The sequence below is a fragment of the Rutidosis leptorrhynchoides genome, chromosome 2 (assembly GCF_046630445.1).
Source record: "Rutidosis leptorrhynchoides isolate AG116_Rl617_1_P2 chromosome 2, CSIRO_AGI_Rlap_v1, whole genome shotgun sequence".
NCBI classification, from domain to species: Eukaryota; Viridiplantae; Streptophyta; class Magnoliopsida; order Asterales; family Asteraceae; genus Rutidosis; species Rutidosis leptorrhynchoides.
This window is the reverse complement of record NC_092334.1, coordinates 379,379,159-379,398,699: the sequence shown is the minus strand read 5'-3', so window position 1 is coordinate 379,398,699 and position 19,541 is coordinate 379,379,159. Positions and strand designations below refer to the sequence as shown.

At 35.1% G+C, this 19,541-nt stretch overlaps 1 protein-coding gene across 1 annotated transcript; it reads right to left on the bottom strand.

The window, feature by feature from the left end:
- Window positions 1-16,927: 16,927 nt before the first annotated feature.
- LOC139889022 (uncharacterized) lies at window positions 16,928-17,787 on the bottom strand. The gene is made up of 2 exons (XM_071871997.1): window positions 17,089-17,787; window positions 16,928-17,014 (listed from the first exon to the last, which is right to left on the bottom strand). The coding sequence occupies exons 1-2, from the start codon at window positions 17,785-17,787 to the stop codon at window positions 16,928-16,930; spliced, it is 786 nt and encodes a 261-aa protein (XP_071728098.1).
- Window positions 17,788-19,541: the final 1,754 nt, after the last annotated feature.

The following is a 19,541-nucleotide window of genomic DNA, read 5'->3' as shown; positions in this document are numbered from 1 at the left end:
GGGTTGATTTTCTTATTTGGGCACACATTCCTAAAATGACCCAGTTGACCACATTCGAAGCAAGCACCCGTTCTGTGTGCGTTGGGCATCTTTCGAGCGACGGGTCCTTGGCGCCGGTGGCGAAACCTGCCACATCCTTCAAAGTGATGCTTGTGGCATTCGTCACAAAAAGGCAGTTTTCCGGCATAGCCTTTCTTGTCGTTGGAGGTAAAAGGCTTCTTGGCGGGGTTGTTGTTATTGTTGTGGTTGCTTGATTGAGAGGCTTCCCATGTTCTTTTGTTGTTACTCGGGTGGTTCTCGACCATTGGTGCCGGTGCTTCCATTTCATTCACCGTTTCTAAGGCTTGGCGGGCCATTGTTAAAGCCTCTTGTAGGTTAGTGGGTTGAGATGTCATTAACTTGTGTTGAATGCTCTTAGGGAGGCCATCCATGTAAAGTTCGACTCTTAGGGATTCGGGAGTCATGAGATTTGGACACATTGAGACTAGTTCGGTAAACCGTTGATTATAAGCTCCGAGGTCATTCCCGACCGTTCTTAAATTCCTTAGCCCTTGCTCGAGCCTTCGAGTCTCATCGCGCGGGAAGTATTCGGTGATCATTCTTTCTCTTAATTCGGTCCAAGAGAGTGTAAGGGCTTCATCGATACCCACTGATTGTACATACGTGTTCCACCATGAGAGAGCAATACCGGTGAAAGTGAGGGTGGAAAACTTGACCTTATCTTGGTCTCGACAACCGCTTGTGTTAAAAACGGTCTCCATTTGTTCAAACCATCGGGTGAGAGTAACCGGTCCTCCGGTTCCATCGAAAGTGGGAGGATTGTACTTCATGAAGTTCTTGTAGGAGCAACCTTCGATTGAATTACCGGCTCCATGATTGTTGTTGTTAGAAAAGTGATCGGCCATGGCCGTACCCACGGCGGTGGTTATCATTCGTTGAAGAGCTTGTTCTAGAGTTTCGAGAGGAGTATTGTGTTGACCTTGGTGAGCCATTGTTCCTTCATGAGACAAGAATATCGTTGGTTAGTATTTTCAACAATACTAACCGTGGCATGGAATAAGGATAGAGAGAAAATTTTTCCTTGACTCGCCTTAAATTCTCTATGTCATAATGTCGGAACGTCCATGTGAATCACCGTAATATAATCCCGGAAATTATATTACCCTGATTCTCATGTGCATTTAACATTACTTCATAAAGTCAAGGTGGCGCACCAACAAAATTTATCAACGTAAGATCAAGATCGAATACGAGTTAGATATGATAGAAGAGTTCGAGTATAAATGCACAATTAGTCAAATAATTCCTACTTCAGTCTATATGCCGGTTGTAGTCTAGATTCACCTATGTACCCTATGACTCGGGGTGAACACAAATGAACTCTAAATCCCTACAACCAAGGCTCTGATACCACCTGTAGCGACCCCGACAAATCGTCAAGTGACGGCGTCGGCTACGTGGGTCCCATTACCTGATTATAAGTCTTTAAGATAACGTTTGACCAAAATATGTCGCCTTCATTTCAAAATAAAGCTTGTTTCAAAGTTTACAAGAATTGTTCAACCAAAAGTTAAGTTACAACGTTATAGATACGATTGAAATCTAGGCGACACGGTTTAAAGTAAAGTCAAAAGACGCTCCATGAAATGCATGTATACTCGACATCCAATGCAAGTATCAAATAATGAGCGGAAGCATGTATCATGTATCGTTCAAGGACCTGAGAAAAACATAGAAATCTGTCAACGAAAACGTTGGTGAAATCATAGGTTTAAGTAAGTAAGTACAAGTGAACCACAAGATTTGCATCAATGAAATAATAGTAATACATTCCAAAAGTTTGTTTCACGAGCACCCAATTATCAAAGCTTAACATTCCTTCCATTGTATACCCCATCACTTAGTGCTAGAACAAACACTGATTCTCGAAAATATATTTCATCCGTAGACGGTAGCGAACCGTCAAGGATGAGGGTTGTCAACCCATATGGCCATATAACATAAGTTCTCGCTTACACCCGGCAAGTGTAACTAATGATAATCGAATTGAGGATTTTTGTTCTAAACTCGTATGTAGAATGTTTGTTTTCCCGTTCTTGTGTTCATTTAGTTCAAAAGAATCGTTTATGTTTTCTCATCCCAAATATAAGTTCAAAAAGAGTAAAAGTGGGACTATGATCTCACCTTTGATTGCACGAGTATAAATGTACTTCACAAAGTAAACGTGTGCATGAATGTTGCTTAGCCTTGACCTAAACAAATAAGTTGTATCAATTAACCGGTTACGACACAAGGTCGGGTGAAATGTGTTCAATTAGTCCTATGGCTCAATACGACTTGAATAGTATAGCATGTGAATCACGTTGTCAAGTTTCATGCAAGAATCACGTACAAAAGCATGTTAGAACGATTGTATAAAAGTTTGGTTAAGTTTGACTAAAAGTCAAACTTGGTCAAAGTCAACGAAAAGTCAACACGTTCGGGTCGGGTCCCGAACTATTTTTCTAAGCTTAGAAGTCATATATGAGCATGTTGGCCAAGTTACATGTTAATCGGAGGTGCGTAGCATAGCAAACATTTTTCGAAATTTGACAAAGTAGGTCAGAATCTGACCACGGCATATGCCGCGCCGCGGCCAGAGGTGTCGCGCCGCGACATTAGGCGTGGCCTGGTACCTGGTCAGTTTCAAATGTTCAAGTCTTGGTCAAAACTTCAAACAACCATAAAACGCAAACCGTAAACAACTAGAAGGCGTATCTTATACCGTTGGAAAGCTCTTTTGACAAGGAACACAACTAAACATGTATCATCAATCAAAAACATCATTTACAATAACCGAAAACTCGTCAATTGATCAAGAAAGGTTTATTTTCAAAGTTTCAAGTTCGTAAAACGTATTTTATGATTCGGGAATCCAATTTACACATACGATATGCCGTTTCGAAGGTAATTAAGCATACATTACAACTAATCACTAACAATTAACATTCCATGGCATTCAAGCATCAAAAGTTCATGTCAAGAACTATCAAACCCTAGTCAAACATCACAAAATCAATATTCATGTTTTTGAAGTTTTCTTAATCAACCTACGCATCAAAACGAAGCTAGTGATACTAGTAACACAATTAAAACATGCACTTTAACAATCTAACAACATTAACTCATCCAAAATCAAGGATTAAGCACACCCATTTCAAGTTCATGCTAGTTACTCCAAAAACAACAAATCGAGCAAACCAAACATATATTCATGTTAGACTCGAGCCATAGACACTAACTAACACCATTTCAAATCAAAACACGAATTTAGAGAAATCTAGAGTTTTAGAAATGTTACCCAAACGAGATGAAGTTGGTATCAAATTGTAGAGGATGAAGAGAGGATTCCAAATATGTAATCGGATTTGTTGTGAGCTTCCAAGATTGAATTTAGATGATGAATGAATGGAATGGGTTTGTGTGTGTGTTCTTGAGATGGAGAGAAAAGGGATGAGGGAGATGATGGAATGGATGAAATGGGTTGACTAGTTGACCTAGTCAACTAGTTTGCCCATTTGGCAACTCCGGTCCCTCGAGTTTCAAAGCGGGTGCGGGATTTAACCGATCGAATATTTTTAAAACGCAAGTTAACGAGAGATGTTATAATTAAATGACGGAATTATTATGAACGTTAGTCAACGGAAACTACGAATTTAAATAACGAAAGGTATTATTTAAAAGAAAAAGACGGTGTTAAAAATAAATTTAACGGAAAAACGCGGGATGTTACACAAATGACAAGCCATCACCGATTCAAAGGGGGAAATTACTCTTATTTGGATATAGATAGAGCTGAATTAAGAGTGATTCATAGGTTTTTAGCTAATTCGATTACACAAAGAGGTAAGAACAAGGAAAAGGTAAATGAACAGGATTTGTTTTACCATATGTGTATTCAAGACCCACAAAGCGCTGTAAGTATACCTTATTGTGTGGGTTATTATTTATCAGCTATGGTTAGGGGGATGAGACCGCATAGCATAATAGGAGGTGGTATTTTTATTACTTTGATTGCTGAATATCTCGGTGTGGATATAAGTCGGGGGGGATTATTAGTCGAAGAACCAGAACCCCGCGATACTATAGGTTTAAATGTATACCATGGTGCGAAAGTTTTGAAGAGGCGAAATAATGCCGCAGTACAATACCATGGTAGATATCCACAGGTTGAGAGAAACCAACAGCAAGGTAATGTAGGAGGGGGAAATGAGATGCAAGAAATGCAAAGGTTTATAGCTTCACAGGAGTACGAAAATGCTAGACAGAGAGCATTTGAAGATTGGCAAGTTCATCAGAACCAAATCATAGCTCATTGCCAACATATAGGTAGAAACTATATTCCTACACCAAAACCCATATTCCCTCCCTGGTCTATAGAGATGCAACCACCGTATCCTACGTATAACCCTGCCGAAGCATTCTATAGCACCTATGGTTATGCTTGGAACCCCTATTGGTATCAATATCATCCCTAGTCTACTTAGTTTTATTTATTTTGTAATTTGTAATATTGATACGTTTAATACTTATGTTAATATTGTAATAGTTTTTATAATTTTCTAACTTTTATTCTTAGATTTTAATAATTTTTGAATGTGGAGTAATATACCAAACTTCAAAAATATGTATATATGTTTGCAGTTTATCTTATGTACACAACAGGGTAAAACAACGCATTTTCAAAGACTGGCATTAAGTTCAGCAAAAGCAACTAATTTTGACGACAAGATGCAAAATATATGTGAAATAACAACAAGACGGAATGAACAAATGATGTGCACCATTTATCATTCAGCAAACAAACGCCAATATATTTGGAAACTTTGGTAAAATTTAATCATTTTCATACAAATCACCCTCAATAATTTAAATTGTTACTGATTTCTTGCAAATGAGGGCATTGCAAGATCTTAAGTGTGGGAAGGGGTTAAATTCTTTCGGATTTTAAAATTTTTATCTTAAACACTTGGTTACCATTAAAAATACTAGTAAAGCAGTAGTTGTATTAGAATCTAGTGCTCTCTGATAATAAAGAACAACCCTAGTCTTATATACTGACTACCCAATTCTAGTAAAATTTTTCAAAATTTTCAATTAAATGAACTCAAAATCATGTTTATACATATTTATGAACGATAAAACTAGGTTTTAACACCGAAATTATTGTAACCTCGGAAAGGACATAAATTGAGAAACAAACCAAAATGTTAAAATTCATTTAAAATGGAATAGAGGACGATAAAAAGGAAAATAAAAGCCAAGTGTGGGAAAATTCTCCAAGTTATTCAAAACATATATCACATATTTTTGTACAAATAACTGAAAATACTTTTGTTTTGGACTAAACTAAACTGTTTTACCCGATGAAAGAAAAGAAAGATGGATCTACACGATGAATCAATTCTATCATTAAAAGGAAGTAAAGTCTTCCGAAAAAGACACGCGCTTCTTGATTTAGGTCAAGAAGTTGTCGTCCAGACCAGCTGTAGGTTGACGAAAAATCTAGAAAAGTCATCACTAAAATCAGCAGGAAATCCACGGACCTCAGCATTAAACAGGGTCGCCAAGTGGTCAGATTTATCCTAACCATGAGAAGGATTTATCTCGTAAAATGGGGAGGGGGGCACCATGCAAATTAGCTTGATAAGACTAATGAATCAGATCCCCAGAAAGGATAATCTCCTTAAAAGATTAAAAATCAGCTTTTAAGCCTGATATTACTCAATCCTTGAGATTGACCTTAAAGATTGAGAATTCAAACTCATGGAATTCAATGATATCTAAACTCGAGCTTGAACGAGAAAATATTTTGATCAAAATTACAAACCGATTTGTTTTCTGAAAACCCATTTTTAATGCGTTCATTACCATTGAACGTAAAATCCTAGGAATTCGGGTCACCTGAACCAAATCGGGTGTCAACCGTAAGAACGGTGGTTGCATAGCATGGTCAAAGATAGGACCTTGTGCCAGACCAAAAAATTATAAGGGTGAGCTTTACTATTGCTCCTACCAAGGATAGTAATTGCATCCGACACGTTATAGACCATAATTAAAAGCATGTCAGGGGACATTGCCTTAACAATTGCTTGTTCAACGCTTTCCTTTACAACCGGACGGTAGTTTACCGAAAGGTAATATACGGGACAAGTAAACTGGACGTGTTGCTTTCCAAATACAAGGTTAGCAAATGGGTGACACAAAACCATAAGTTTTGAGCTAAAATTTTCAAATCTGAAACCCACCAAAACCACAAAAATAATTTGCAAACACCGGTAAAGGGTTATTCCGGAAAACTTATCTAGGGTAAAAACTAGATTTAATTTTCAAAAGATCAAATGTTTTCATAAAGATCCAATTTCCTTAATGGATCTAAATTTTTATAGTCATGTGGGACTGTAAACCATTTCGTTACTACCATTGTTTATACCGCCGTATAGAAATCACTGATGTACAAAGTGTGAAGAATAAAGAAGTGATTCTAGTATTTCAAGACGATATTGCTTGAGGACAAGCAACGCTCAAGTGTGGGAATATTTGATAATGCTAAAAACGAACATATATTTCATAGCATTATTCCTCAAGAAAGACAAGATTTTAGTTGCAATTGTTCTATTTACAAGTGATATTCGTTTAAATAATAAAAGGTGAGGACAAAAGACAGATTCGACGAATTGAAGACGCAAACAACCAAAAAGCTCAAAAGTACAAAAGACAATCAAAGAGGTTCCAATTATTGATAAGAAACGTCTCAAAATTACAAGAGTACAAGATTCAAAATGCAAAGTACAAGATATTAAATTGTACGCAAGGACGTTTGAAAATCCGGAACCGGGACCAGAGTCAACTCTTAACGCTCGACGCAACGGACTAAAAATTACAAGTCAACTATGCACATAAATATAATATAATATTTAAATAATTCTTATAATTATTTAATATATTATATTTATTTATAAAACCGTCGGTAAACAAAGAGCCAAACTTGTGTGAGCTGTATTTACAAACTCCGCGACTCGCGGAGTTTGAAGGCCAAAAGGGCCGCGAGTCGCGGAGCCCCAAACTCTGAAAATCCCTATAAAAGCAAACGAATTCTGATCGCAAAAATCATCAATATATATCCATCTCTCTATCTATATCGTAATATTTATATTTATAATTTATATTTTAATTTTAATTTTAATTATAATTCTAATAATAAGGGTATGTTAGCGAATATTGTAAGGGTGTAAGTCGAAATTCTGTCCGTGTAACGCTACGCTATTTTTAATCATTGTAAGTTATGTTCAACCTTTTTACATTAATGTCTCGTAGCTAAGTTATTATTATGCTTATTTAATCCGAAGTAATCATGATGTTGGGCTAATTACTAAAATTGGGTAATTGGGCTTTGTACCATAATTGGGGTTTGAATAAAAGAACGACACTTGTGGAAATTAGACTATGGGCTATTAATGGGTTTTATATTAACTAAACAATACCTTGTTAATTTAATATACAAACTTATAATTCGACGTATTTATATATAACCACATACGCTTGACTGGGTACGGTGGGCGGGATATCTATAAATACCAATAATTATTCATTTTACCGGACACGGAACTGGATTAATAGTTAATAGACTTGTTGAAACAGGGGTGAATTACATTCAAGGGTAATTGGTGTAATTGTTAACAAAGTAGTAAAACCTTGATTTACACGCAGTCGATAACCTGGTGTATTCATTAAACAAAGTATTAAAACCTTGTTACAATTCGAATCCCCAATTAGTTGGAATATTTGACTTCGGGAATAAGAATAATTTGACGAAGGCTTTCGCTCTTTATATTTATGACTGATGGACTATTATGGACAAATCCGTATGGACATATTAAATAATCCAGGACAAAGGACAATTAACCCATGGGCATAAAACTAAAATCAACACGTCAAACATCATGATTACGGAAGTTTAAATAAGCATAATTCTTTTATTTCATATTTAATTTCCTTTATTTTATATTTAATTGCACTTTTAATTATCGCATTTTTATTTATTGTTATTGTATTTAATTGCACTTTTAATTATCGTACTTTTTAATTATCGCAAGTTTATTTTATCGCACTTTTATTATTCGCAATTTCATTATCGTTATTTACTTTACGCTTTAATTTAAGTCTTGTATTTATTTTTAATATTTTACATTTGGTTTTAACTGCGACTAAAGTTTTAAAATCGACAAACCGGTCATTAAACGATAAAAACCCCCCTTTATAATAATAATATTACTTATATATATATTTGTATTTTTATAAAAGTAAACTAATATAGCGTTAAGCTTTGTTTAAAAAGATTCCCTGTGGAACGAACCGGACTTACTAAATACTACACTACTGTACGATTAGGTACACTGCCTATAAGTGTTGTAGCAAGGTTTAAGTATATCCATTCTCTAAATAAATAAATATCTTGTGTAAAATTGTATAGTATTTAATAGTATTTCCTGTAAAAATATAAGCTATTTTATATACTACTCTGCTAAAACATCACCTGTGAAGGTATGCGTAGCGTACTTCACTTTGTCCTCTTCAGTACACTTACTTATGGCAAATACCGATTCGACCTTCTCGGTCCACCGTTTCAATCCGATCGGTCCTTCGGTTCCATCAAATTCCAAAGGTTTGCAGGCAGTGAATTATTTGTAGGTGCATCCTACACGATTTCCTGTGCTGCTAGATCCAAGATTATTGTTGGTATGTAGCGCAGCCTGTACTGCGGCTATGTTTGAAGCTAGAAAAGTACGTAATTCCACTTCATTCATATTCACGGTGTGTCGAGTAGTCGGTGCCATTTCCTTCAAAATAGTCAAATGGAACAAGTTAATCATACAGAATATTAAGAGTAGTTAATAGTATTTCGTAGCATAATATGAACTCATTTATAAAAGCTTTTTCTTCATATTAGCGTTTTATAAGTTTAAATTCGGGTAGTACCTACCCGTTAAGTTCATACTTAGTAGCTAATATACAATTCAACTACTACAATTCTATATGAAAAACTGATTATAATAATATTTCGCGTTCAAACTTTTACACAAAATTTTACAAACTTATAATACCGCTTATTTTACATATAGCATGAAATATAGCACACAATAAATTTGATACAAGATGGTTGTGAAGATAATTCTAGCTAGTACACAAGTCGTTCAGCAAAGGCAATAAAGACACGTAATTCATACGTCCAGAAACAAGTCATGCATTCTGGTTTTACTAGGATTACTTCCCATCCTTGGTCTTGTGGAACATAACCGTTATGGCCGTTGATAAGACAGCGTGTTGTAACGTCATCAAAGGGACGAGGGTTACGTAATGTCCAACAGTCCCGTAACAATCTAAAAACCTCATTTCTTACCCCAATTACCGACTCCGTCACTTGTGGAAACGTTTTGTTTAATAGTTGTAGCCCGATGTTCTTGTTCTCACTTTGGTGAGAAGCGAACATTACTAATCCGTAAGCATAACATTCTTCTTTATGTTGCATGTTAGCCGCTTTTTCTAAATCACGAAGTCCAATATTCGGATATATTGAGTCAAAATAATTTCTTAACCCATTGCGTAAAATAGCATTTGGGTTCCCCGCAATATATGCGTCAAAGTAAACACATCGTAACTTATGGATTTCCCAATGTGATATCCCCCATCTTTCGAACGAAAGCCTTTTATAAACCAAGGCATTCTTGGAACGTTCTCCGAATGTCTTACAAACAGATCTCGCCTTAAATAGTTGTGCCGAAGAATTCTGACCGACTCTAGACAAGATTTCATCAATCATGTCTCCGGGTAGGTCTCTTAAAATATTGGGTTGTCTATTCATTTTGTGTTTTTATACTGTAAAATAGACAAGAGTTAGATTCATAAAAAAAATACTTATTAATACAAGCAATTTTTACATATATCATAAAGCATAAGGATACTATATTACATATATTACACCACACGAATACAACTATCTTATTCTGACTCGCTTGTTTCTTCTTCTTCGGTTTTGGTTCGTTTTACCAAGTTTCTAGGGATATATGATGTTCCCCTAATACGAGCCGTCGTTTTCCACATTGGTTTAGAAAAACCTGGTGGTTTAGAGGTTTCCGGGTCATTGTTACAACTTAAGGACTTCGGGGGTTGATGATACATATAAAGTTCATCGGGGTTGGAATTAGATTTCTCTATTTTTATGCCCTTTCCCTTATTATTTTCTTTTGCCTTTTTAAATTCAGTTGGGGTAATTTCTATAACATCATCGGAATTCTCGTCGGAATCCGATTCATCGGAGAATTGGTAATCCTCCCAATATTTTGCTTCCTTGGCGGAAACACCATTGACCATAATTAACCTTGGTTGGTTGGTTAAGGATTTTCTTTTACTTAACCGTTTTATTATTTCCCCCACCGGTTCTATTTCTTCATCCGGTTCCGATTCTTCTTTCGGTTCCGACTCTTCTTCCGGTTCCTCTTCGGGAACTTGTGAATCAGTCCACGAATCATTCCAATTTACATTTGACTCTTCATTATTATTAGGTGAGTCAATGGGACTTGTTCTAGAGGTAGACATCTATCACATAATATCAAACGCGTTAAGAGATTAATATATCACATAATATTCACATGTTAAAAATATATAGTTTCCAACAAAATTTGTTAAGCAATCATTTTTCAAGTAAACACGGTCGAAGTCTAGACTCACTAATGCATCCTAACAAACTCGATAAGACACACTAATGCAAAATTCTGGTTCTCTAAGACCAACGCTCGGATACCAACTGAAATGTCCCGTTCTTATTGATTAAAAACGTTCCATATTAATTGATTTTGTTGCGAGGTTTTGACCTCTATATGAGACGTTTTTCAAAGACTGCATTCATTATTAAAACAAACCATAACCTTTATTTCATAGATAAAGGTTTTAAAAAGCTTTACGTAGATTATCAAATAATGATAATCTAAAATATCCTGTTTACACACGACCATTACATAATGGTTTACAATACGAATATGTTACAACAAAATAAGTTTCTTGAATGCAGTTTTTACACAATATCATACAAGCATGGACTCCAAATCTCGTCCTTATTTAAGTATGCGACAGCGGAAGCTCTTAATAATCACCTGAGAATAAACATGCTTAAAACGTCAACAAAAATGTTGGTGAGTTATAGGTTTAACCTATATATATCAAATCATAATAATAGACCACAAGATTTCATATTTCAATACACATTCCATACATAGAGATAAAAATCATTCATATGGTGAACACCTGGTAACCGACATTAACAAGATACATATATAAGAATATCCCCATCATTCCAGGACACCCTTCGGATATGATATAAATTTCGAAGTACTAAAGCATCCGGTACTTTGGATGGGGTTTGTTAGGCCCAATAGATCTATCTTTAGGATTCGCGTCAATTAGGGTGTCTGTTCCCTAATTCTTAGATTACCAGGCTTAATAAAAAGGGGCATATTCGATTTCGATAATTCAACCATAGAATGTAGTTTCACGTACTTGTATCTATTTTGTAAATCATTTATAAAACCTGCATGTATTCTCATCCCAAAAATATTAGATTTTAAAAGTGGGACTATAACTCACTTTCACAGATTTTTACTTCGTCGGGAAGTAAGACTTGGCCACTGGTTGATTCACGAACCTATAACAATTTATACATATATATCAAAGTATGTTCAAAATATATTTACAACGCTTTTAATATATTTTGATGTTTTAAGTTTATTAAGTCAGCTGTCCTTGTTAGTAACCTACAACTAGTTGTCCACAGTTAGATGTACAGAAATAAATCGATAAATATTATCTTGAATCAATTCACGACCCAGTGTATACGTATCTCAGTATTGATCACAACTCAAACTATATATATTTTGGAATCAACCTCAACCATGTATAGCTAACTCCAACATTCACATATAGAGTGTCTATGGTTGTTCCGAAATATATATAGATGTGTCGACATGATAGGTCGAAACATTGTATACGTGTCTATGGTATCTCAAGATTACATAATATACAATACAAGTTGATTAAGTTATGGTTGGAATAGATTTGTTACCAATTTTCACGTAGCTAAAATGAGAAAAATTATCCAATCTTGTTTTACCCATAACTTCTTCATTTTAAATCCGTTTTGAGTGAATCAAATTGCTATGGTTTCATATTGAACTCTATTTTATGAATCTAAACAGAAAAAGTATAGGTTTATAGTCAGAAAAATAAGTTACAAGTTGTTTTTGTAAAGGTAGTCATTTCAGTCGAAAGAACGACGTCTAGATGACCATTTTAGAAAACATACTTCCACTTTGAGTTTAACCATAATTTTTGGATATAGTTTCATGTTCATAATAAAAATCATTTTCTCAGAATAACAACTTTTAAATCAAAGTTTATCATAGTTTTTAATTAACTAACCCAAAACAGCCCGCGGTGTTACTACGACGGCGTAAATCCGGTTTTACGGTATTTTTCGTGTTTCCAGGTTTTAAATCATTAAGTTAGCATATCATATAGATATAGAACATGTGTTTAGTTGATTTTAAAAGTCAAGTTAGAAGGATTAACTTTTGTTTGCGAACAACTTTAGAATTAACTAAACTATGTTCTAGTGATTACAAGTTTAAACCTTCGAATAAGATAGCTTTCTATGTATGAATCGAATGATGTTATGAACATCATTACTACCTTAAGTTCCTTGGATAAACCTACTGGAAAAGAGAAAAATGAATCTAGCTTCAACGGATCCTTGGATGGCTCGAAGTTCTTGAAGCAGAATCATGACACGAAAACAAGTTCAAGTAAGATCATCACTTGAAATAAGATTGTTATAGTTATAGAAATTGAACCAAAGTTTGAATATGATTATTACCTTGTATTATAATGATAACCTACTGTAAGAAACAAAGATTTCTTGAGGTTAGATGATCACCTTACAAGATTGGAAGTGAGCTAGCAAACTTGAAAGTATTCTTGATTTTATGTAACTAGAACTTGTAGAATATATGAAGAACACTTAGAACTTGAAGATAGAACTTGAGAGAGATCAATTATATGAAGAAAATTGAAGAATTAAAGTGTTTGTAGGTGTTTTTGGTCGTTGGTGTATGGATTAGATATAAAGGATATGTAATTTTGTTTTCATGTAAATAAGTCATGAATGATTACTCATATTTTTGTAATTTTATGAGATATTTCATGCTAGTTTCCAAATGATGGTTCCCACATGTGTTAGGTGACTCACATGGGCTGCTAAGAGATGATCATTGGAGTGTATATATTAATGGTACATACATCTAAAAGCTGTGTATTGTACGAGTACGAATACGGGTGCATACGAGTAGAATTGTTGATGAAACTGAACGAGGATGTAATTGTAAGCATTTTTGTTAAGTAGAAGTATTTTGATAAGTGTATTGAAGTCTTTCAAAAGTGTATAAATACATATTAAAACACTACATGTATATACATTTTAACTGAGTCGTTAAGTCATCGTTAGTCGTTACATGTAAGTGTTGTTTTGAAACCTTTAGGTTAACGATCTTGTTAAATGTTGTTAACCCAATGTTTATAATATCAAATGAGATTTTAAATTATTATATTATCATGATATTATCATGTATGAATATCTCTTAATATGATATATATACATTAAATGTCTTTACAACGATAATCCTTACATATATATCTCGTTTAAAAATCATTAAGTTAGTAGTCTTGTTTTTACATATGTAGTTCATTGTTAATATACTTAATGATATGTTTACTTATCATAGTATCATGTTAACTATATATATATATCCATATATATGTCATCATATAGTTTTTACAAGTTTTAACGTTCGTGAATCACAGGTCAACTTGGGTGGTCAATTGTCTATATGAAACATATTTCAATTAATCAAGTCTTAAGAAGTTTGATTGCTTAACATGTTGGAAACATTTAATCATGTAAATATTAATCTCAATTAATATATATAAACATGAAAAAGTTCGGGTCACTACAATAAGTTTGTGTTTGGTCGACGTATTCATCTTCGTATTCATCATCACTATCAGGAACATCATCCTCATCAACTATGTAGTTAGAAAAAGGGTGTTTTGTTGGTTTTATTGGATTCACATTTTCATATATGGTGGTCGACTATGTCATTTTTATTAAGTGGTCGACCCATTTAAGCAGGGGTCGACCACATTTTCCACTGTGGTCGACTACTTCATATACGGTGGTCGACTATGTCATTTTTATTAAGTGGTCGACCAAAATCAGGGTCGACCACATTGTATGTAAGCAGTGATCGACCACATTTTACACCAGTGGTCGACCAGTCATTTGGTGACTGTCAAAAGATTACAGTGGAGCATGTTCAACCTGCTGACCTAATATGCCAACACAAACATTAGAGCTACCTTTTACAGTGGAGCCTGTTCAAAATACAATACCAACACAAACATTAGATCTACCTTTTACATACTTCGATTCGAGATCTAAAGAATGTCTTCCCCATCCTATGTCTGTATTCTAATGCAACCTTCGCAGTATCTTTCTCGAATGGGTAGGTTAGCTGGCAAAATACACGCTCCATGTTTATGCAAACCCATACACCACAGTCACCGTAATATCCTGACTGCTGAGGTGAGTCGATATACGTAAATGTAGATGGCATCGAGACGTGTGGTGGAGGAGTGTAGTTAATTGCCCTCAAAAACTCTGGCAGACACTTACCCAACTCGGAAACATAATAAGCGCGGTGGTCAATTGACTTGTGCTTGACAAAACTATCGTAAATGACGACGGTGAAGTCCTTAAGATCAAGCACAATAAGCACCCAGTGATCCGCATCTTCCAAACATGTTGGGAATAAGACCTACAATTAACGTTAGAAAGTTATACAGATAACTTTAATCTGAATGTATATGTCAATGTATATTTAAACTGTATATGTATATGTATTTGATATTGTAACCTTCTGACACTTCGACCAATGTGGGAAAGGGAGTCTCGATCCGTCTGCATAGCAAGTAATATTGGGATTGGTGTAATTCGGGTCAAGTGTTACACCCATTTTAAAAATCCCCATCCAGTTAATCATGTCGACCGGCATGATCGTACATCTTTGGCGGTCCTTTAGTGGCTGAAAATCCATTTGATCTAAACGGTAGCTCCACCATAACAACATAGATCCCCAACCGTTAATATTCTGAAATTAACCCATTAACAATCACTTAGTCAATCTTAAGTTAGCGGAGTTAAATGTCGACCACTTTAATAATAAGTTTATAAAACACTTACAAAGTTATCTAAGTAACCGCCTTCAAATTTGTTGTAGATCCGCTCCCAAAACTCGTCAGTGATGAATATAAATCCGTCGGATAGGCCCCGAACAAATACCGATAAGCACTCGTAATGTGGAGTCATCATCTCTTCCGGTGTCTTAGGGCCGTCCAGATTCCTTTCATCATGATATAATGTGGACGGGCCGGGATAGATAAGTCCAGACTTATGAATCAAATCATCAATGATTTCTAGAATAACATTATCAGGCACTACCGGGGCACTCAGTCTCCCCGTCTTCTGTTGTTTTATCGGGATTTCTTTCTCTGGCATGTCAGGCTTTCTTTTTGCACCCTTTTTGATCATTTGTGACGGTGTAACGAAGGGAGACATCCTTGCCCGTGCAACCCGACGGTCCCTTTTTCTTCTCCTCACATAAACCGGTGAAGCAACCTTCACATTATCATACATATCTTTCTTGGTTGTCTGAACTTCAACATCTGACACATATCCACCAATGAAACCACCATCATCCTGTCACAGAAACACACAGCAGTAACTCATCAGAAAGTCATATATATAGTCGACCTTGACATGGGTCGACTATAGTATAAATGTAATATAGTCGACCTAGTTATTGGTCGACTACATTGTAATCGTGGTGATAGTCGATCCATTGAAGGGTCGACTACTCATCTGCACACTGGACAGTTTATATAACTTACCAACTTGCTTAAATGAATTATATAATAAGAAATTACCCGCTCTTGTTGACGGATATGCTGTTGTAGGTTTTGTATCGTAGAATGGAGTTTTAAAATCATTGTCTTGTGGTAGTCTCTAGAAACATATAAACTCTGCACTATCTTTAGTGTCTCACGTGTAACACGGATGCCAGCCTCAACCCGATCACTCATCTCCTTAATCTCCTTGGCATGTTTGTTTTCCTGGTCATCTAATCTCTTTATCAAATTCTTAATCATATCCGTCAACTCCTTCTTCGTCTCATCATCAAATTTCTTCGGATCATCATCTTTCTTCACCGGTACTTTAGCATCGGGGTTCTTGAAATAGTTTGCACTAGCAACCCACCACTCACACTTAACCTCTGTCTTGGTGGGCCTCAAATGATTGAGAGGTCGTTCTTCGTCCGGGATATCATCCTGTCATACACATATTCATACACATATCCATATACATATACATATACATATACATATACATATACATATACATATACATATACATATACATATACATATACATATACATATACATATACATATACATGTACATGTACATATACATATATAGTTACAGTTACATATACATATACAGATACATGTACAGTTACATATACAAATACAGATACATATACATATACATATACAGTTACATATACACATACATATACAGTTACATATACATATAGATATACACATACATATAAACATAACACATACATAAATATTTTGGCCCATATTTTGGTATAATTATACTCACCGGGAGTTGCATCAACTCAACGTACTCATTCCAGCCCATGACTTTCTTCTTCCGTTTCTAGTGGATTCCACGAGGTATGCCTTCACTTTCCGGCTTGAAAGCATATGCTTCTATTCGGTGTTTGTATGCCTCCCATATCCACATCTACAAACAAAAACCAAATTTGGTTAAATATGAAACATGTTAATTGCTTAAAATTCATAAGTACGGATTACTACCTTAAACGCCCAAGTGAAGCCGCTCAAATGGTATGTCATTACCCCCTTCCGGGTTTGATCTGCTACCCTCTCTTTATAAGGTACTAACACGTGATGCAAACTATTGTAAAGTTTGGTCCATAAGAAAGAACCCCACGGATACTTGTTCATCAACTCAAAGTCCTCTAATAAAAGAAGCATGTCATCGTTTACGCTATCCCGCAACTGCTTTCCAAGGAAGCATAAGTTAATTATCAACGCAATAGCGACTATGACCTTATCCTTGTCAGTTCCTTTCAACTCATCTTTAAAAAAGGCGTCGTGAAACTCCGAAAGATGACGTTGACCACTATGTCGTTTAATAAAAACACGAGATGAAACCGAGTGGTCAAAATCCGACCTCTCTTGACCTATCCAATCTATAAAAGATGTAACTGGACCAAACCGCATCCCGGTAACCAAGCAAAACTCACGTCTACCACACCTAATGACATGGTCTCGGGTAACTCGAAACCATAGCTCTTCTGGCTCCTCACATATTTCGCGTCCGTTGATTACAAACTTTTTCGGACGGTCAGTCTGATTCATTAATAAGCAGTGTATGTATCCTGAATCATTGTCATCACACTTTATATCTAACCAATGACCGAAACACGTCTCTCTGAAAATCTTTGTCTGAGCCGGAGTGAGTTTGTTCTTAATCTCCCTTATAAGAGACATCTTGCTTCGAATGGTGACCTTGGCCTCGAACCAAACCTGTAATCAGACAATGATAATGTCATTATACATAAATGTTAATATACATACACATACATACAGGTACATACAATTGAAAAGCAAATACACTATAGTCGACCTTCTTTTTGGTCGACTAAAGTTTTATTCAACTATAGGCGACCCAAAATGGGGTCGACTATAGTGTATGTTTTTGGAAGTCGACCCTTTTAATGGTCGAGTATGCAAGTGATCTTCTGACCTAAGGCATCCCCATAACCATATACAGGTATATACACTTTAGCAAAAACAATGGGAGAATTGTATATCTATAGTTACATATATATATACATATACATATACAATTACAGATACCTATCATATACTGACATATACACACATACAAATACATCCATACACACACATATATATAAATACAGGGACCCATACATAGATATACATATATACACATATATACACATACAGATAAACTAACATATACATACAACAACGAAATAGGTTTTACCCAATATCTGTCATCTTTGAAGGGAACTCTTGATTGAATCTAGGGACGAAATAGATACACTGACGATGGAATTAGGGTTTATCTACAAACTATACAAACTATTGAAGTGATCTCTTGATTGAATCTGCAATGAATGAGGGTTGATGAATCAGGTTACGATCTGCAATGTTAGAGTTGAAATTTGAATTTTGTTATCCCAACTCGCTATTTCAGTGTCTTTTTGTATACTCGACCATCATTAAGGTCGCCCGTGTTTTTTGGGGTCGAATATAGTAGTCGACCGATATTCAACAAAAGTCGACCTTGCTAGTTATAAACGGTGGTCGACCACATTTAAATTTGGTGTGGTCGACCAGGTATAGAGGTAGTCGACCCAATGGGTGGTCGACTTAACGGTGTAAATAGACAATTTTTTTTCTAAAAGTGTATTTTGGAATAAAACTTTTTAAAAAAGTGTATTTTGGGGAATTTCCCTTTTTATATATATGTTTGTATGAATTGAATATCAAAACAAAGACTTTTAATTAATGAATCCCACAAAACAAAAAGCTTTAATTTTATTAATGCATTTAAAGAAAACATGTACTATGGTAATGCATCCCATCTCTTTTCTGTTTTAAACATTAAAAGAGAATCATTATCTCTCTTAATTAAACAAGCTAACTCGACCATAGAATCATTCCTAAATTTTAATCGCAACCATCCATTTAGGATATTAGCTAGCTAACAAAAAATATAGATTAGCTAATCATCCAATAAAATGACTAAATTACCCTCATATATTTTAGTCAACTACAACAGCTACCACTCAATTACATTACATTCAATCTAAAAACCTAATCGTTCTTTCATTGAAATCTCGAACGATCTTTCTCATTACACAAATTATACATCATTCACTACAAGGAATTAACAATCAGATAATGATAATCGATTGTTAGTGAAAATCATAGCCTCCGACTAATCAATCAACAACACCTATTCAAACATGTTGAACCCTAAACCCAGTAATCAATTATATTCAAATCGATCATGATCCTCATACGATTAAACTTATGCATATAAGGAATTTGCACATATTCAATCTATTGTATATAAGGTCGGCATAAGTCTCACTATTCTATGTCGGGAAAAACGTGTCCTGATTTAAGAATTGTCATCGTGCAGATAGGATATTCAGGTATATGTGATCTTTATTTTTAAATCTATTGTAGAAGGTAGCATATGTGATCTT

Bases quoted from the DNA above. Each gene is read 5' to 3' on its own strand.
- LOC139889022 (XM_071871997.1), bottom strand. From the start codon at position 17,787: ATGTCTCTTATAAGGGAGATTAAGAACAAACTCACTCCGGCTCAGACA. The intron at 17,015-17,088 runs GTAGTAATCCGT...TTTTGTTTGTAG, and splicing joins GCTTCACTTGGGCGTTTAAG to ATGTGGATATGGGAGGCATA.